Here is a 21,272-nt window from a genome sequence, read left to right on the forward strand (position 1 = left end):
AACATGCTTCATAACTCAATTCAGTCCCTTTTCAATCACTTTTTTCAAAAGATCATTGTAAATATCCCAATATTCAACATAAAGCAAAAACAAAAGCAGAACCAGGCTTCAAAGACAAGGGAGCACTCTTCACAAAGCTCCAGAAGCATTTAGCATCCCAAAAAGTCAGTGTCCTTATTTGACGATGCAAAAAGAAACTCACTTAACATTTTGGAATGCGTTATAATTAGAAGGGCTGAAATTAAATGCTAAATGTGTGTCAACTACTGATGGAGGGAAGTCTTACCACATTTGGCAAAATTGGCTCAAAATGAATAAATTGTAGAAACTACTCTCTTCCTCTGAGAAAATACCTAAATCCTATCACCAGGAATAAGAACCGGAGATCCAACAGGCATTATACAGCCTGTAATTTAGGTATAATGCACCGAATTACACTACATCTAGTTCTTAGTTAACCCCAGACAGCTCAAGGTCTTACAGTTGAATAAAACCGCTGCCGTGTCTACTCAATGCAGTTAATGCAGTTAATAGCTCAGAAACAAAGAAGTAAGAGCTATCATTGGGCAGCCAAGACACTTAAACCAAAGCTTTGGCAGAGAGATCAGTACAGATACAGACCCACAATCAAACAGAAACTTTATTAGTTTCTTCTACAAGAGACAGTGACATCAATCTTTTTAACAGAAATCTCAGGTCATCTGAGAGGTCAAACAGATCCAAGGAAGAAAGATGACAAACAGTTAAATTAATCAAAAGGCACTACAACACCACCTAAAACCTACTACCGCAGTGGTAGTGGGCTAAGGAAGATTAAGCTACAGCGAAATAGTCTCATGTAAATTGTTATAGATTATATAGTAGGAAGCGAGTTTGCTTTCCAGAAGACTATGGCACAATGATCACTTGGGACCAAGTTGATATTTGGCCAGGAAAAGAAGGTCAGGCCAAATGGAAAGGAACAGGGACAAAGGAGAATCCAAGTGACAGAATCCAAGCAAAGGGTGATGGATCAGGCTTTTTCCTCCCAAGAAGCATTTGTTGCATGGTGGGTTGTCTCCCCTCAGGCTCCTGCCCTAGAGCTGTTCCAGCCTTAGAGGGGCTCAGCAACCAGAGCTGGGTTCAGGCTGCCCCAGGATCATGCTGGAATTTAGTACAGACTTTAGAGAACTTGTCACAATTTCGGAGGGGGGGGGCGCTGAAGCATTCACATGCAAAGTAGTCTGAGCTTCCCCAAACACATTCAGACATCCTTACACAACTTTTTCCAAAGTCTGACATCTTGTAGCAGCTGAGCTGTAGTTAAAGCTGCAAGGCTCACAAGATCAAAGAAGCCAGGACGAGACAATACAGGTAGGAAATCTCAGCAGTTAATCTCAATCTTTCTCTAATGTAGGAGAAACACTCATATACCTGATGTGGGATGTAGAAAGCTACACTGTAACAAGTTGGGTCTTCTGCTGGATTTTTCATCAAATACCAAAGGAAAATAAGGGGTGGGACTCACTTTATTTTTTAAAAGCCTCAGAACTTATTCTATTATAAAGGGACATGGCTGAACAGGTAGGAGACAGATTCCCCATTGTGAGTTCTCCTGATGGCTTCTGCAAGGATCATGGAGATGTCGATCACCTAGGAGGGCAAGGCAAGCATCAGGTTAGTATCATACAGACAGAGATGACTGGCCAGTTTGCAGACACTGATGAGCAGCCCGATGAGGGTCCTTCCTCTTAAGACTGCTGCACTGTGCTGTTTCCCCAAGGGAGCCCACAGCCAGATGCTCTTCATACCCACATTTTAAATATAACCAACCACTTGGGAAAGAGTCAAAATGCTTATGGAGGAAAAACTCTGACTCAGACTCACCAAGATGGTGGTAAGTTGGCATTTAAAAATTCTTAGGAATGAAAAAAGAATATTTAAGCTGAAAAAGAAATCCTTAAGAATGATATCAACCCTCCAATTCCATATATTTCTAGTGGATTATATTTCCATATTTCTAATGGAAAGCCTTGTTCTTTTAGTGCAACAGCACTCAAACTTCATTGTCTGACAATTACCTGGGGAAATTAAAGTCCCGGTCCCATGACCTCTGTTTTTGTAGGCCCTGGGTAGAGCAAAGGAATCTGCATTTTAACGAGAACCCTAGGTGATTAACTTAGGTGGTTTCCAGAGCACACTTTGAGAAACACTGAAGTTCTAAGGAGCATACCGTCAGTTTAAAAGTTTCACATTATGTTTGCAGGGGCCAATAGTTAAGAGTGATACACACAAACTGTAAAGCATGGACCTGGAAACTTGAGTGTGCATCACAATCACTGGGAGAGCCTGTTAAAATGTAGAATCCTGGGCTCTGTAGGTTTTAGGTGGTGTTGTAGTGCCTCTTGATTAATTTAACTGTTTGTCATCTTTCTTCCTTTGATCTATTTGACCTCTCAGATGACCTGAGATTTCTGTTAAAAAGACTGATGTCACTGTCTCTTGTAGAAGAAACTAATAAAGTTTCTGTTTGATTGTGGGTCTGTATCTGTACTGATCTCTCCTCCAGAGATTCTAGGTCTAGCTGTTTGAATATTTAGACACGTGATCTTTTTCCTTTTGGGTCACAAATCCTGATGACTAAGCCTTGAGAGCAAAGGAGGAAATCTTTAGAACCCACCCAGACACCTAATTCAACACATGTAACCACCTCCTAAATACTCAGTGGAGTCTTGTTTTGCAAGAATCTCAGCCTCACCTGTATTTTGGAGCAATGCTTCATCTTATCCTCCTGAGGTATGGTATTGGTGACAACTACTGCTTCAAAGCATGCATTATTAATGCGAGAAATGGCTGGGCCAGAAAAGATTCCATGAGTCAGGATAGCATAAACCCTGGTGGCTCCAGCTGAGAGAAGTCTAGAGGAAAAAGCAGAGTTGATTAGGAGTAATCTTACTTGTCACTATAAAATCCGACTTAGGGAAGAAGAATGTCTTAGTCAACTTGGGCTGCCATAACAAAATACCACAGACTGGATGGCTTAAACAGAATTTTATTTCTCACTCGTTTCTGGAGGTTGGGAGTTCTAAGATCAAGGTGTCAGCAAGGTAGGTTTCATTCTGAGACCTCTTCTCTTGGTTTGGTGGTGGCCACCATCTCGCTATATGCTTCCATGACCTCTTTGTGTGCACAGACCAAGAGGGAGAATGGGGGGTGGGGTTGGGAGGGAGCTCCCTGGTGTCTCTTCTCATCAGGGCACCAATATCATCATAAGAGCCCCACCCTCATGACCTCACCTAAACCTAATAACCTCCCAAAGATCCCATCTCCAAACACCATCACACTGGGGGTTAGGGCTGAATTTTAGGGTGATACAATTCAGTTGATAGCAAGGAGAGAGAAACAGACTAAGAACTTATCTGAATAGGTTTGGATTAGTGTAGAAGGACTGTGGCACAGACTTCTATGCTCAACAAAATCTGTCTCCTCTTCTTCCTAGCACACAGCTGGACATTTCCTAGCCTCCCTTGCATAGTTAGGTGTGGCCATGTGACTTAATTCTGGCTATCTAAATGTGGACAGAGGCTTGTAAAATCTCCCATGGATGATCCTCCATGCTCCTTTCCCTTTCTGGCTGGACAAAATGGAAGTGTTAAAGATGCAGCGCCACGAGACTGAAAGGGGAATACTCGCGTTGGAGCATACCATGAACAAGAAAGAAACTTTACCGTGTTCAGGGAGTTGATCTGTTAAGAGCAATTAGCATTAACTTACTAATATGATAAAAGGAGTTTTATAAATGTATACTCCAGGATCCAAACCAGGAGAGCACACAAGTCTTTTTTTTAAGCATTTATTATACATATATGCTACGCACTGTGCAAGGCACGGATACCTGGAGATTTAAAAAACAAATTATGAGAAACAATGCTGTCCATACTGGCTTGGATTATAAGCAGTGGGGAGCCACTTAAGGTTTTAAAGGAGGCATGAGGGGAATCTAGTCTTAGTTTTAGGAAGATAAGCGAGTATGGTGGCAATGTGAAAGATGGACTGGGGAGGTAAGAGCCTGGTGACTGGCAGCAGAGAACAGAGGGAAGCCAATTCAGAACAGTGCAGGCAAACGATGAGAAGGAATACGAATGAAGGTAGTAGCAGCGAAAATGAACAGTCAAAAGGTAAGGCCAGGGATTCTAGCTTAGGTAAAATATAAACATGAGAATCTATTTCTGTCTCCTCAGGCATATGGACTTTTTTACCTTAACTTGTTTTAAAAAACTATCAAGGGACATCCCTGGTGGTCCAGTGGTAAAGAATCCCCCTTACAATGCAGGGGACATGGGTTCAATCCCTGGTCAGGGAACTAAGATCCCACATGCCACGGGGCAACTAAGCCCATGTGCCACAACTACTGAGCTCGTGCGCCTCAACTAGAGCCTGCATGCCGCAAACTACAGAGCCCATGTGCTCTGGACCCCACACGCCACAAACAGAAAAGAGAAAACCCGCACACCACAACTAGAGAGAAGCCCATGCACCACAATGAAGAGCCCATGCACTACAACAAAAGATCCCGTGTGCCTCAACGAAGATCCCGCGTGCCACAACTAAGACCCGACGCAGCCAAAAATAAATAAATAAATAATAAATAAATCTTAAAAAAAAAACTATCAAAAGTAGAGTACTTAGAATGATGAGATAATTTTGGAAATATAGTGGTGACAGTTGCACAACACTGTGAATGCAACTAATGCCACTGAATTGCACACTTAAAAATGGTTAAGACAGCAAATTTCATGTTACATAAAGTTTAGCACAATAACAAGGAAAAATAAAACTAAGAAAATCTAGAGAAAAACATAATACTTATCAATTTACATGCATTGCAATTTTAGCCTAGGGTGACAAAAGAAAGCTAGTTGTCATCTCCTCAATTCAGTTCCAAAGAGAATCAACAGGATTAGGGCATTCAGATAGCAGTTAGCTTTTTACTTCTAACCCCCAGCTCCCCCACTAGGCACTCACTTGTCAGCTGCGTGGCAGATTGTACCACAAGTGTCAGCCATGTCATCCACGAGGATGGCCACCCGATCCTTCACATCTCCCACTAGCACCATGCGGTCCACTTCATTAGCTTTCTTCCGTTCTTTGTGAATCAAGGCAAAGTCCACATTCAACCGGTCTGCGATGGAGGTCACTCTGCAACACAGGGTATTCACAGTTAAAACGTGTGCATGTGCCTGTGCGTGTGCGTGTGCGTGTGTGTGTGTGTGTGTCTTAGGACAAAGAAAGGAAATAAAGGATGGGCTTGTTTTCTGGGGGAGAAGACTCCTTGAAACCCAACAGTTCCCAGGGTTGGAAGAAAGCAACCGGAATTGATTGGCATCACAAACTGGGTTTCATAGACTAATGCCTCCATACCCTGAGAGCAGTTTATGAATGTATTAGTCAAACTTAGATTACAATTCATTCTGGGTTACTGTAGGGGAAGACAGACACCCTCACCAGTCCCAGGAAGCGGTATAATGAATGCTAGGGCATGTTCGTTTACTAGACTGGCAGTGAAAGGGGAGAGAGAGGTGACTTGGTTAACTAATGCTGGGAGTGTAGATCACCCCAATTTGACATGCGGATGTGGTGAGAAGTGAACCTGAACTTGTTGGGAGAGGAGCAGTACCCATCCCATTCCAATGCCCACGCCCTCATCACACTCCCCTCAGTGATCCACCAACTGTCAATGTCAACTGTACCTGGACACCAAGCTTGGGAATTCCTTTAAGGACTGCTAGAAAAAAAGTTTTACCAATTAACTGGGCAAACCAGGCATCTTGCTGTACAGCTCAAAGCATCTCCAAATCAAAACAAAATTCCTTTTTTTAAAATGACAAGGCAAGGGCTTCCCTGGTGGCACAGTGGTTGAGAGTCCGCCTGCCGATGCAGGGGACACAGGTTCGTGCCCCGGTCCGGGAAGATCCCACATGCCGCGGAGTGGCTAGGCCCGTGAGCCATGGCCGCTGAGCCTGCGCGTCCGGAGCCTGTGCTCCGCAATGGGAGAGGCCACAACAGTGAGAGGCCCGCGTAACGCAAAAAAAAAAAAAAAAAAAAAAAAAATTACAAGGCAATAAAAACCAGACTAGAAGGTGGGATAGAAAACAAATCTTTCTGGCGACAAAGTACCATGTAATCACTCAAACAGCAATCCATTCAGTGTATATGACTGTGGTGCCCCAGTGACACATACGACCACGCTCCACCATGCCATCCTTCTTATGGGTGAAGAGGCCTTTGCGCTTTGTGTTTTAATGTAATACTGATCCAACCAGAGCATTATGTCCTATTTCCCTTGTGGCTATGGTCACATATCTCAAGTTTGTGCTGAATAAGGGAGAATCTGTGACCATATAATAAAGAACAAACAAGACTTGGACCACGACCTAGGCAACATTTATACCTGATCTAAACAACCCATACCCTGTGCTCTCCTTTCCTACTGCATGGGCACATAACAACATGAGTTACCAACCTGGGACTTCCCTGGTGGTCCAGTGGTTAAGACTCTGTGCTCCCAAAGTGGGGAGCACAGGTTCGATCCCTGGTTGGGGAACTAGGATCCCACATGCCGCACGGTGCAGCCAAAAAAAAAAAAAGTTACCAATCTGCTTGGAATGATTATTTAGCCGAGGCAAATGCATGATCACTTAGTTCAAGCATCCCAAACCGTCCACACTCAATGGCCAACAAACTCAGTGACTGACAAAGTGTAAAGGGCTCAAAAAAGTCACTCCCAATATCCTTGATGGTAGAACTACGTGCAAGTCACAATCGCACAGGAATCTCTACCTAGTCCAAAAACCCTGCCAAGACAGATAGCCATTCAAAGTGATAGCCATTCAAAGTGATAGCCATTCACTTTGAAAATCTTTCATCACTAAAAGAAAATTATAAACAAACAAACAAAATCATTTAGCAATAAACCATCTACTGAAGGCAGTTTTTTTGTACCCAACTTTGGAAAGAAAATCGTGCTTGATTACTTATTTCAAATGTGACTGTTTTCTAAGTCTCTGTGGAAGATGATTTTCCCAAGTATGACAACCACCATAAGGGGGATGTGTTTTAGGCTCCGTCTCTAGTATTACAGATGGTAACTAGCGACAAGGGACTCACAAAGCCATACATCTGGCTGGAGAACAGAACTCAAGCTCTCAGCTTATCAGTTCTGTTGACGTTCCTGAAATAAAGAGGTTGTTGAGAAACAGTCATTGAAGGTTTGAATGGCTTTTGCAAAGATCTGAATTCGCGTTTCCTAATCATCTGTGTTTTGTAGCTCTTCATTCTATTTCCACAACAAGAACATGTGTCACGCTTTTGAATGCATTACTAACGAGTGAGCCGCTAAAGAAATGAAAAGCTCTTAGTCTGCACCACGTGAGCTGAAGCACTGCAACTGGCAATCCCTGGCAATCAGTTTGTTTAGAATGTTCAGAGCTTGGCTTAAATAAAATCACCACACTTTCTTTTCCTTCCTGCTTAATATTTTAATCTAAAGGATCAAAACGGTTTAACCAACCATTTGGAGGTATGTAAAAGCTTACTTGTTCACTATTATCATGGGCTTCGATAGCAGGTGCCATTCATTAGAAAACCAAATTCCTCCCCCTCCTGATGGGTCACAGCGCTGTTGCCAGCCCTGCAGCGCTGAGTCACTGTTGGGTTATGGTCAAGCCCACGATGCCAGACTATTTTGTGCACCTCTGCTGTCTTTCAGGTAGTGACTCAGGCCAGTAGAAGAGGAGTGAGTAAAACCATATCCAGCCCATGTCCTAGCTACCGGCACATCCAAGTACTTAAAAACGGTCACTTCTCAATATCTTGTAGTAACCTATAATGGAAAAGAATCTGAAAAAGACTATATATATATGTATATGTGTATATATATATGTATATGTGTATATATATGTATATGTGTGTATATATATACACACACATACATATATATACACATACATATATATATACACATATACATACATACATACATATATATATATATATATATATATATATATATATATAGTCTTTTTCAGATCACTTTGCTGTACCCCTGATGCTAACACAACATAGTAAATCAACTATACTTCAAGAAGAGAAAAATTCACTTCAATAGAGAAACATCGTTTTCTGACACAACTGTCTGAAAGCTTTTCCCCAGTACGTTGGGAATAACATGACGTTCAACCATACCTCTTAGCTCCTCCAGCATCGGGTGAAACAATCGTGCAGTTCCTCCATTCCGAGATGTTCTCCCTTATCCACTTGAGGACAGCTGGCTCTGCATACAAATTGTCCACTGGGATATCAAAAAAGCCCTATAGAAAGAAAGAAGCTGGGTCAGTTTTGCTTGTTTTCCTTCTCTTCCATTTACAAATAATGAACACAAAGAGAATAGTAACTTGCCAACAGAATACTTTACTGCAACATTCAAACTGATCAGAAGGCATGCCCGGTGTGGCAGACTGTAAAAACAGCCTCCTCAAATCTGGGTTATGTAAGAGAGCCCAGCCACGACGGGCAAAGCCAGGCCTCAGCTACACCACAGCTGACCACAGGCACATGAGCAAGCTCTTGGGAAAAACGGCCAAGTCCAGCCAAGACCAGAACTACCCAGCCAACGTGCAGACCCACGAGGTAATAAATGCTTACTACCTTATGCCAGTAAATGTTGGGCTGGTTTGTTAAGGAGCAAAAACTAACTGGTAAACAGGTTAGAGATGCTATGGTATATAAACTTAATGGAAGCCATTTACAATAAATGGTCACAGTAACTAGAAGTCAGGAGATCTGTGTTCTAACACTAGTTGCTACATATTAGTTGTATTTCACAACTAATCTGTTCCTCTTCTATAAAATGGGTATAATCACCTGTCCTGTATCTCACTGAATTCCCAGAAGCCTCCAATGATAATGATTTCAAAGTCTCTTTAAAAAGTATAAACTATAAGGTGGTATTCTGCTCCCCTAACTCTGTTTAGGATAGAAGGTAGGTTCCAATATCTATGGCTCTAAATTTAATGATGACAATAACAGCTCCCATGTATTTTGTATCTTTCATGAGCCAGGTGTTATACTATGAATTTAATATCTTACTTGATACTCACAATAACAAAGCAGTGTGTGTTCAGAGAAGTTAAATAACCTGCCCAAGGTTACAAAGCTAGTTAGTGTCAGAGCCAGTATTCAAACTAAGTCTGATGCCAAAGCCTACGTGCTTCCCAGAATCCCAGACGTCCTCCCTGTCCAACCACCCCACGTGGCTAAGATCATGATCTATGCTTAAGGTGAGGATGTTGAAAATGTCATCAATGTCTAGTTCATTTGAGCTGTACTTGGGCAGTTTTTGCTTCCCTACGGTTTTCAGCATTCAGTCCTCTCCTACCCCCTTTCTAATCCCTAATAATCCCTAAGCTAATACTTAGCTTCCACTGATACCTGAATTTGAGAAGCATGCAGGTCCATGGTGATAATATGATCCGCGCCTGCTACAGAGAGCATATTTGCGACAAGCTTGGCTGAGATTGGAGCCCGACTCTAAATGGAGGGGAGGAAAGAAAAAAAAAAAAGCCAATTTGAGAAACAATTCATTTGCTCAAGAAGCACTTATTTACTGTGCACCTACTGTGTTTAAGGTACTGTGCTACCAGGAAATTCATAAAAAGTGACATAGCCACTGACTTTGAGTAGATCACAATCTGGCACAAATATGAAGTGGATTATCATTTTTCCAAATCAAGATACATATTTCAGAAAAGAAAATACCTTCCCTACCTTTCTTTTTCTTCACGTACATATTTTCTGCCTATTCAAGTGTTTCCAATGCTCCATTATTTAAATTATGCAGACTTTAAAAATCTTTTTTGAAAGAATTTTATTAAAATCTCTTTTAACACATACATACTCAAACCTGTGTAACATCTAACGTGTCAACATTTAAAGACACATTAGGGGCTTCCCTGGTGGCACAGTGGTTGAGAATCTGCCTGCTAATGCAGGGGACATGGGTTCGAACCCTCGTCTGGGAAGATACCACATGCCGTGGAGCAACTAGCCCCGTGAGCCACAACTACTGAGCCTGTGCGTCTGGAGCCTGTGCTCTGCAACAAGAGAGGCTGCGATAGTGAGATGCCCGCGCACCGCGATGAAGAGTGGCCCCCTCTCGCTGCAACTAGAGAAAGCCCTCACACAGAAACGAAGACCCAACACAGCCAAAAATAAATAAATAAATAAATAAAATTAAAGACACATCACAGGATGGAAATTATAGTTTTATTTTATAAATTACACCACTCCCTTACTCATCCGGAGGCCAATGTTCCAGTAACCTCAATCCCCTTTAATAACAGGTAAACACACCTGGCTGCACCATAAAATAGCAAGGCCCATGCCCTTTACTCTACTCTGTGGGAGCACTGTATTTTACTGAAATAAAAATATCTGGCCTTCTCCCAGGCATTGTATGTAAAATTTGGGCATCAATTACAACAGACCTGCAAAGTTTTACATATATGCTTTATCCTCTAATACTCCAAATAAGGTGAGAAGTGTGTGTGCGTGTGTGTGTGCGCGCGTGTGTGTAATGAGACCGAGTATTCATGTAACTGACTTCAAGTTATATGAAGAGGTCACCACTAGAACCAAGAGGGTCCCAGAGGAGCTACCATAGTTTAAAAAAATATTCTACTCCATGGGAGCTGGTGCTTAGTCTTGCTGATACAATGAAAAAATAGCAGTGAGTTAGCCAAAAGTCACATACATATGACTGGAATAAAACAGACAGACTGCAAATGTGTTACTTTATACAAACCAATCACACCAATTGCTGTGAAAATCAGGTAATGCCTACGATAAAAAAAGTAATATCCTCTAAATATACATTTGATAATTAAGGAAGATTTTGACTTTGGGCAAGTGCTCCTGCTTCCCCTGATTTTAAAAAAAGAATTAAAGAAAAAAAAAAGATTCCGCTCCTACCTTATCCTTCTTATCCTGCCGGGCATATGGGAAGCATGGGATGACTGCAGTAACCCGACTGGCTGAAGCAATCTTGCAGGCATTAATCATGATCAAAAGTTCCATGAGATTGTCGTTGATTTCACCGCAGCCACTCTGAACAATGTAGACATCCTCTCCACGCACACTTTCGCCAATTTCCACACTACAGGAAAGGGAAGGACAACAAAAACAATAGATTTTAAAGCACTATAATGTATATCTACAGACAGTAATGTCTAAAAAACACAGCTTCCCCACTAGTATGCTATGAATGGGTTACAGCTGCATGTGGTCTTGATCCCCTCAGACTTCAGGAGATTCCCCAGGAGTCCCTCTATTTACTGCCTCAGTTTACTCCAGTGTACTATACAGATATTACCTGCTTTTATAGGTGACATGACATGAAAAAGATTGGCTAAGGCAGTTAGAAGTGACTGGACTATAATTTCAGTAGGCAGGCTGTATCTCATTTCATATACTGAATGCAAATCTGATATAGCATCTATGACTGTCACAATCCATATATAACAAAAGAAGTAGAAAGCTCATATAAGGAATGAATCACTACCATTCTATAATGATGCCTTCTACAGAAGCTAGTACTACAGCTACCACATTGGCAGTTCACTGAACAAATAATAAATGTTCATCGCCAATCACTTTGCTTGGTGCCAGGGATACGACGGAGAACAGATGTGGTCCCTGCCTTCATTCTATGCTAACTGTACTCTGGTCCAATTAGTAATTCTTATTTTAAAAAATTCCACAGGAAGTTACTCTGATTATGGCACTATATTTTACCATAAAATGAAAGTTTTAATATTCATACTTGGATCCTTACCAAGAATAACTTATTAAAAAATAATAACCTCAGTGACACCTCAAAGCAACACCATTTCCCCAATTAATCCTCTAGGTGAGGTGGGGTGTGTGTGTGGGTGTACGGGCATGCGTGCATGTGTAGCGTGGGTAGGCAAGTAGACCAGAACAGCTGATAACCTGTACTGATGAAGAGAAAAACTTCTTCAATAGAAGTAATTCCATTGCCAGAAGCTGATATAAGAGCTAATTGTTATTTAAAATTTATTCCTTTCCAATCCAAGTAACAATTGTTACTTAGTTCCCCGACTAGGGATTGAATCCACGCCCTCGGCAGTGAAAGCACCGAGTCTCCAATCCCAGGATCCTACTTTTTAAAAAATGGGGTTAGCTTATATTGTAAAGCAAGAGAAATAAAAGCAAAGAGTAAAAATCAAACCAGAAAGCAATTAGAACAGGGAAGTTGAGATTCCTGGTAGCCAGAACAAAGAGGAAAAATCATTTGTCGGGATGTTTGGAGGTAAACCTTCAGGCACTGAAAAATGGGCAAAATAAACCCAAAGTAAACAGAAGAAAATATAAACATAAGAGCAAAAACCAATGAAGTTAAAGACAGTAAAACAATAGAGAAAAACCACTGAAACAAAAAGCTAGCTCTTGGGGCCTCCCCTCGTGGTCCAGTGGTTAAGAATCTGCCTTCCAACACAGGGGAAGTGGGTTCAATCCCTGGTCAGGGAACTAAGAGCCCACATGCTGCAGGGCAACTAAGCCCATGCACTCTAGAGCCTGCGTGCCACAACTAGAGAGCCCGTGTGCACCACAACTACTGAGCCCTTGCACTCTGAAGCCCACGCACCACAACTAGAGAGAAGTCTGTGTGCCACAATGAAGAGCCCATGCGCTGCAATGAAAGATCTCGCATGCTGCAATGAAGATCCCACATGTTGCAACTAAGACCCAATATAGCAAAATAGATAAATAAATAAATAAATAATAAATAAATTCTGAGAGGGACTTCCCTGGTGGCGCAGTGGTTAAGAATCTGCCTGCCAATGCAGGGGACACGGGTTCAAGCCCTAGTCCAGGAAGATCCCACATGCCACAGAGCAACTAAGCCCGTGCACCACAACTACCGAGCCTGCGCTCTAGAGCCTGCGACCCACAACTAGTGAGCCACATGCCACAACTACTGAAGCCCGCGTGCCTAGAGCCCGTGCTCCGCAACAAGAGAAGCCACTGTAATGAGAAGGCTGCACGAGCAGCCACCGCTCACCGCAATGAGAAGCCCGCAATGAGTAGCCCCCGCTCACCGCAACTAGAGAAAGCCCGTGTGCAGCAACGAAGACCCAATGCAGCCAAATAAATACATAAAAAAAAATCAACCAATTGCACTGTATGGACCTTATTTGCATACCAATTCAAGCAAATTGTTTAAAAATCCCACATTTATGAGACAAATGTGAATACTGGCTAATTATTTGATATTAAGAGATTACTGTTAATTTGTTTCAGGCAAGAAAATGGTATTGTGGTTAATGAAATGTATATGGGTGATATGACATAATATCAAGGTTTGCTTCAAAATAATCCAATTGTGGGGGGGCGGGGGGAGGGGGAATAATAAATGAAACAAGATTAGCCGTGAATTGATAACTGCTGAACTGGGTGACGGGTGCATGGCAGGGAAATCATTTACTATTCTCTCTACTTCTGTACATGTTTGAAATGTTCTATAACAGGAAGAATGAATGAATGAATGAATACCACTCAGGATTAGGCTGCCTCTTGCATCTGCTCACTTATGAACCTTCTGCAGGCCTGCCATCGTGAAAATTTAGAAGACTGAGGTTTATCATCCCTCACAAAGTAACTCACCTCACACTAGAGGTAAGTGGGTCCAACGTGTTTCTTCAAAAGGTTTTGACAGATCTGCTCATACACTTTTACAGATACCCAGCTGACAGATATTTAATTTTGGGTGGAAGTACAACTTGATGGGTCCACCAGGATGCAATGGCTACAAAGAATTTTATGGCAGGATCCTGAAATAGTGATGCTGAGCAACACGATGAACTGAACAGCAATTCTGTGGACCCCAGGACACAGCTGAACAGACATCTATTAATCACCAAGATCAGCCTTAGGAAACGAGTAAATCCGTCAGCAATGTCAACTATGCTAATACCAAAATTGCTTTCTGGAGACATTGCTTTAAATTCAAATGGACAGGCACGAGAGGGCCAGGGAGGGCTTCCTGGGAGAGCAACTTGCATGCTATCCAAAGTGTAGGCCCTAGAGCGTCACTGTCCAGTAAGGGAGTCACTGGCCTCAAGTGGTTGTTGAGCACTTGAAATGTGGCTAGTGTGACTGAGGAGGTGAACTGAGATGCGCAGTAAGTGTGAAATACCACACCTTACTGTGAAGCTGGTATAAATAAAATAAAAATATATTGATTTTTTATATTAATTACATGTTAAGTTTTTTAAAAAAAACACTCAAATGGACAGGACTAAATAACACCTTGTGGTGAGCCTGCTCTGCAAGTTCCTCACTGTGGTGGGCCCAAACAAGAGGCTGCGGGAGTTTCAAGAGACTTCCAGATCTCCTTTACTAACGCTGCCTGCCCTTTGAGAGGTTCCAGGCTGAGTCCCTTCTGTATTTTATGGCGCACAACTCTAGGGCCCTGACTGAGTACTTCAAATATCCAGCAACTTCAAAACTGAAGAAATTTTATTTTATTTTTCAAGAAAATTTTATTTTATTTTTCAAGAAAATTTCATTTTATTTTATTTTATTTTTCACTCCCTGCCCCCCCTGCCACCTCACCTCCTTGACCAAGCTCTCCACTTCTCTGGGGGAGAATGAAAGTCAGGCATATTGATTGCCAATAAAAAGCCAATCGTGTCCTCTACACCTGGCGTGGGAAACCTATGGCTCTTGTTCCAGTCAAGAACACAGAATATCATCTGTGCTCCAGACATTCACTCACCAGTCAGACTGTTTGATTAGGAGCCAGGGGAGAGCAGTTTGATAATTGATCCAAGACAGTATAAGGGATGGGCTAATTATCTACTGTAAAGCTGTCTTATTATCAAGTAAGACCAGAAAACAGTATATTTAAGACCATGGTGGCTTATCTCTTTTTACAAATGCCTCAACTACCAAAGTCAATATAAAAAATATTCACAAAATTGCTTACATTGTTCATTATGTTACTCGGTATCACTATTTGAGGATTCCACCCATAAAATTTGTAGAATTTTGTGCCTGGAAGTATCTAAAGAGTTTTATGAAAATGAAAACTACATAATCCATTGCATATGCCTTTATCCCTTTGGCTGCCGGGAAGCCAAGGGATACAGTTAAAGTAACACTAAATCAAATTCAGTAATCACTTTATGCCAAATTCTTGGCACAATCACTATAGTCCTTTGTTCTAACAGGCTTCTGATGTATCTACTTAAACTTTTTGTACCTGTGACTATCATGAAACACTTTAAATCCTTTCTTGAAAGCAGGTAAGGTATTAATTACAAAATTAAATTTTCACTGCCAACTTAAACATCAGAGAGCATTTGCTAAATACATAACTTTAGTAGAAGTGATATTTTTAAAAAGTATATTCTAACATCACATAAGGTTTGAAAAGTAATTCTTAAAAAAAGTCACCAGCTCACCACCTAACAATCACCAGTACCATTTTTGTATTATATCACCTAATAAGCAACCAACAGTGCAGCCGTTTCCCAAAGCCACACTTAGGACTAGCACGTACCCTCAAGCAAAGAAGGATGTTATGACCAGACATGTATCTAATAACTTAAAAAAGTTATTTAACTATATTAAAAATAAAGTGGTACACATAAACTAGGACACTGCCTTGTTTTACTGTACATAATTCTAATCCCACTAATCAAGACCAATCTTTCCCTCCAGTTAGTGCTATGACGTACAGACTTGCATAAAGCCTTTAAAAAAGCCCATGAAGTACACTTAGATTATACAGCTCGGTCAATAAACAGTTCAGTGAATCCCAAAAAACCTTAATATTATTCTTATGGTTTCCTCTAAGAGATGATAAGTTAGGCAGTGATGGATGGTAGAAGAATTGATGGTGTTTCTGAAACCTGTTTGCTCTTAATATCATCTACCACCGCAACGAAGAGTAGCGCCAGCCGGCGTGCAAACACAGCCATAAATAAATAAATTAATTAATAAATAAATAAATATATATATATATATATATATATATATATAAATCATCTACCAGGTGGAAAGACCTGGTTTAGCAATTGAAAGGGTAACAATCCTTGTTCTTTCCCTCTAGCCAATGGTATGCCCTCCAAATGGCTTTGGGCCAATGATTCTCCCAGCTGTTCTGGGGAGGCCAGATGACTGGCTATGTCCATCCAGTGAGAAAAACTGGCTTCTCCTTTACCCTTTCCTTTAGCATCAGACATAATTGCATCTGACAAGCACAAAATGTTAAACATAAAATGGAAATAAAGTGAATCTAAAAGTGCCTTTTGATTGGTGGTATTCTTAAGAAAATCTCAAGAATTTAGATGGATGTTGGCACGTGCAAAATATATGGGATTAACTAACAAAGGTTATAGTTCTTAGGAAAATCCTAGGCAACCAAGGTTAAAGTCATCCCCCTCTCAGCCTATCCAGAGTAACCAAATAAACCAAAGTTATTTAACAATATTGAAGAGAATTGAGTCCAAAAATTTAGTACATATAACAAGAAAGAAACAGACTCACAGATATAGAGAACAAACCAGAGGTTACCAGTGGGGAGAGGGAAGGGGGAAGGGGAAGATAAGGGTAGGGGATTTAAGAGGTACAAACTACCATGTATAAAATAAATAAGTTATAAGGATATATTGTACAACACAGGGAATACAGCCAATATTTTATAATAACTATAAACGGAATATAACCTTTAAAAATTGTGAACCACTTTGTTGTACACATGAAGCATATAATATTGTACATCAACTATACCTCAATAAAAAAAAATTTAGTACATTCAGAAGTTTCAAAAGCCAGATGAATACTGTAACAGCAAAAAATTTAAAGAAAATACTCAGAGTTGGGCAAGTTACTTAACCTCTGAATCTTAGTTCCTTCATCCATAAAATGGGGATAGTAAGAGTACCCCCTCAGAGCAGTGTTGAGGGGATTAAATATGAGATGTGTATAAAGTGCACAGCATAGGAACTAGCACATTTTAAGCATTCACTATTTATTAATTATTAATATCATCATTGCTGATAGCAGAACTCGTTCAACTTTTCTAGAAAGCAAATTTGGCAATAGGTATTAAAAAGCCTGAGAGGGACTTCCCTGGTGGCACAGGGGTTAAGAATCCGCCTGCCAATGCAGGGGACATGGGTTCGAACCCTGGGCCAGGAAGATCCCACATGCCGCAGAGCAACTAAGCCCGTGCACCACAACTATAGAGCCTGCGCTCTAGAGCCCGTGAGCCACAACTACTGAGCCCATGTGCCACAACTACTGAAGCCCGCGTGCCTAGAGACCATGCTCCACAACAAGAGAAGCCACCGCAGTGAGAAGCCCGTGCACCGCAACGAGTAGCCCCCGCTCACCGCAACTAGAGCAAGCCCGCACGCAGCAAGGAAGACCCAACGCAGCCAAAAAAAAAGCAAGCCTGAGAAGTGGTGTATACCCTTTAACCTAGTAATTCCCCTTCTAGATATTTATCCTAAGGAAATAATCAGAAACAGTCAAAAGATTTACATTCAAGAGTTTTCACATAAAAGAATCAGATCAAAACTTTTAAATATGTAATAGAGACTTGCTTATCTAAAATTATAGTAAAACCATGACAAGACTATACAGCTATTTAAAACCATGTAGACTAAATATTAAGAGAAACTACTCAAAATATATTGCTGAGTGAAGAAAGCTATAAACAACCTATCTTACTTTTTTTAAAAAGTACATAAACAAGCAAACATCTGGAAGTTCATAAATCAAATGTTAAGTTTATCTTGGGTGGTGGAATTATTTGGGATGTCTTTTCTCCCCTCTGTCCTCTTCTATATTTTCCACATTTTCTGCAATACCATCACCACCCCTTACCAACACTGTGAATTTGTTAGACAATTTTCTAATAACTTTACTCCTATCTCATTTAATTGTCACAATAGACTCTGGGTAGATGCTACTTTAGAGATGAGATTACTGAGGCAAAGAAAGGCTTAGGATTCAAACCCAGCTTCTCTGATTCCAGAGCCTGAACCTTTAACCTCTCATAGCTATTTGTGTGTGTCATACACCCACATATATGTATGTATGTTTCCTCAAAAACAGGACAGCAGGGGCTTCCCTGGTGGCGCAGTGGTTAAGAATCTGCCTGCCAATGCGGGGGACACCGGTTTGAGCCCTGGTCCGAGCACTGGTCCAGGAAGATCCCCCATGCCTTGGAGCAACTGAGCCTGTGCACCACAACTACTGAGCCTGTGCTCTAGAGCGCGCGAGCCACAACTACCGAAGCCTGCGCGCCTAGACCCTGTGCTCTGCAACAAGAGAAGCCACCTCAATGAGAAGCCCTCGCATGGCAACGAAGAGTAGTCCCCGCTGGCAGCAACTAGAGAAAGCCTGCGCACAGCAAAGGAAGACCCAACGCAGCCAATAAATACATTAATTAATTAATTAAATCTATATATATATGAAAAAACAAAAACTAAAAAACTGGACAGCAGAGGATGATCCTGACTTCAGAAGAAAGCTACTCAAGAGAGCATCAACCCCTGAGATTCAGCCAAATTGCTGCAAAACAGTCTCATTTGAGGATGGGCTCTGCAGTTCCCCGTCTGATGACCCAAAGCACCCACTGAGCTGCCCTGTCCATGACCTCTAGATCCCAAGAGTCACACAGGGCAGCAGTTACCACTTATGCAGTGCAGAAAAGCCAGAGGTTGGGGGAGGGAGGTAAGGGGAAGCTCCATAAGCAACATATTCGATTATGTTCAATGAAGATTTCAGAACATCTAAGGAACCAAAAAGCTAATGATTAAGCCAGAAACAAGGCAACTTAACCAGTCAGCAATTTTCCACATTGGGCTTAATCTTATCCAATGTTTCCAAGCATGTTACTGTCCAGTTGTTTAAAAATGAATTCAGGGGCTTCCCTGGTGGCACAGTGGTTGAGAGTCCGCCTGCCGATGCAGGGGACACGGGTTCGTGCCCCGGTCTGGGAAGATCCCACATGCCGCAGAGCGGCTAGGCCCGTGAGCCATGGCCGCTGAGCCTGCGCGTCCAGAGCCTGTGCTCCGCAATGGGAGAGGCCACAACAGTGAGAGGCCCGCGTACCACAAAAAAAAAAAAAAAAAAAAAAAAAAAAATGAATTCAGCTTTTTATCTCAGGGAAGTACATTGGGACTCCTGCTAATTCCGATAAATCAATCAGTAGAACATTAAAGTGTTCTCCCCCTCCCCTCTCCCAATATAGCCTCAGGTCCTGATGTGTTGCACTAGGCAGAGGGTCCACAAAGAAAAAAAAGTCTTTGTATTTTTTCATGAAGCATAGGAAAAGGACTTAATAGTCACAGTTCTCTAAGGGGAACCAAAAAAACCTCTAAATGAAAATCATTCTTGTCCCCTAGCTATAGTGCCACTTGCAAAGTCTGGTCCTGTTTTGTTTTATTACAGCCCATGAGTCATAATGCTGTGGTTAAAGCTAAAGACAGCAGCTCAGCTAGCCTTTCGACTAAGGTACTGCCTGGTTACAAATGGCATCAATGTTTGCACTATCATTTGCATCACAACCAATGGTACAATGATCAAGAATCCAGAAGGAAGCTGTCCACTACAGATGAATGCTCTTATCAGCAGAGTCTACAAAGGATGGGGGAGTTACACTTTGGTAAACAGTTTAAAGAAAGAAAAAAGGGAACAAAAGCATTTAAGAAAAAATGTTCAAAGCAATCTTCACTAATTTAACTGATTCATTAGGTTTGGTGTAAACTTTCCCCTTAATAGAGGACTGACTGTAAGACTGTGGGCACTGCTCTGATTTGATCAACAGGGTACCAACGAGAAACACAAAAAAACACCTAACAGAACCAGAAGATGCTATGTTTAGGTGGAAGGGGTATTGAAAGGATCAGGTGACCAAGCTATCTCTAAGATGGCCCCAAGGTGCAGGAGCACGGTAGAAGTGGGGGGAAGGTGCAAATTTAATTAGCAAAGCAATGAAAACAATTCATTGCAATGCTCTATGCATTCCTGGCCTTCCACTCCATGACCTTTTCTCGATTATCTTAATATTCAGGGATAAAACTGTTTCCTAAATCCCCTGCACAACGTTAGAAGTGGGCAAGTTCAGGATAGACTTTGGTACTGAAAAATATGCTTTTGTATTGTCTAGACCAGTAGCTACACTTGGGAAGATCAAGGATTCCAGAATTAAGGTTCCCTAAGATTTTCTGGATGGCTCAAACTGAGATGCTGGCAATCAGGATGCAGTTAATGCATCATTTTATCCGAGCAACTAGATTTAACTTAAGTATGGCTCCGAGTCTAAAGATGTGAAAAGCCAACGCTTGCCAATCGAAGGGAAGTCCTCAGTATTAATTTTGGCGCCCTCAGTGCATAATGTCAAATTCCCTCAACAGGAAATCCGACCGACACCGTTTCGAATTGAAAAGCTACTTCTTAGACTCTAGGAGAAGCACTACGAGGGCACAGTACGCAGTAGGATCTCCCAGGCAAGCTGGTCTAAGAGCTGAAGAGAACCCAATCTGGTCTGGATGGCTCAAAAGCGAAGCGACAAAGCCACGTGTCCCCACTGCCGAGCCTAGGCGTCTTTTCCCTCTAGCCGCTTTAGGCAGCGTTGGGTCCTCCAGCCCTTGCCTTCAAACCCAGTAGCTTCGCCTCCTGCTCCATCTTGACTCCACCCAACCGCACGGTGAGAATGAACGTGACCCTCCCGCGAGAGGTAAAATAACGGAAACAGCCCGTGGGGCACGCTTGCCACAGAGCTGCCCCGTACCCCACCCCCAAAGCCGGCCCTTCAGAACTCACGCGGTGGCCCCATCCCCCTACCCTCTGCTGCCCGAGTGTCGCCTGGCCGCCCCAGCAGGTGAGGCCGGTCGGGGTCCCAACTTCATCCTCACCAGGTCTCCTGGTTGCTGAATTTCTTAGTCACCACCTTGCCCAGCTCCAGGCCCAGGCGGTCGGCAATCTTCTGGGATAGGTCCTGGTGGGAGCTGCCGCTGAAGATTTTGATATTTGGCATCTTGGCCAACTACCCTAGGCACTCTCTGCTTAGTAATCGCTGCTGCCGCCGAGACCCGAACCGAGTCGGCCCAGAGACTCAGTACTAAGCACTTCGCATTGCTACTCCGCCATCTTACATTCCCGCCGGCGCGCGGCTCTAAATTGCCTAGCGCCGG

General features: G+C 42.1%; 1 protein-coding gene across 1 annotated transcript; it reads right to left on the reverse strand.

Moving 5' to 3' along the window:
• Positions 1–601: 601 nt before the first annotated feature.
• Positions 602–21,245, reverse strand: PRPS1 (phosphoribosyl pyrophosphate synthetase 1). Its single transcript, XM_060001843.1, has 7 exons — positions 20,994–21,245; positions 11,008–11,191; positions 9,469–9,567; positions 8,224–8,348; positions 5,005–5,178; positions 2,738–2,897; positions 602–1,632 (listed from the first exon to the last, which is right to left on the reverse strand). Exons 1-7 carry the CDS (start codon positions 21,113–21,115, stop codon positions 1,540–1,542), a joined length of 957 nt encoding a protein of 318 aa, XP_059857826.1. The 5' UTR covers positions 21,116–21,245; the 3' UTR covers positions 602–1,539.
• Between the last annotated feature and the right edge of the window lie 27 nt (positions 21,246–21,272).

The sequence above is a fragment of the Delphinus delphis genome, chromosome X (genome assembly GCF_949987515.2).
Source record: "Delphinus delphis chromosome X, mDelDel1.2, whole genome shotgun sequence".
Taxonomy (NCBI): domain Eukaryota; kingdom Metazoa; phylum Chordata; class Mammalia; order Artiodactyla; family Delphinidae; genus Delphinus; species Delphinus delphis.

Excerpts from the sequence above, each read along its gene's own strand:
- PRPS1 (XM_060001843.1), bottom strand. The coding sequence starts at position 21,115 with ATGCCAAATATCAAAATCTTCAGCGGCAGCTCCCACCAGGACCTATCC. Across the intron at positions 2,898-5,004 it reads ATCTGCCACGCAGCTGACAA|ACTTCTCTCAGCTGGAGCCA; the intron begins GTGAGTGCCTAG and ends TTTTTCCTCTAG. Across the intron at positions 1,633-2,737 it reads AGCATTGCTCCAAAATACAG|GTGATCGACATCTCCATGAT; the intron begins GTGAGGCTGAGA and ends TTGCCCTCCTAG.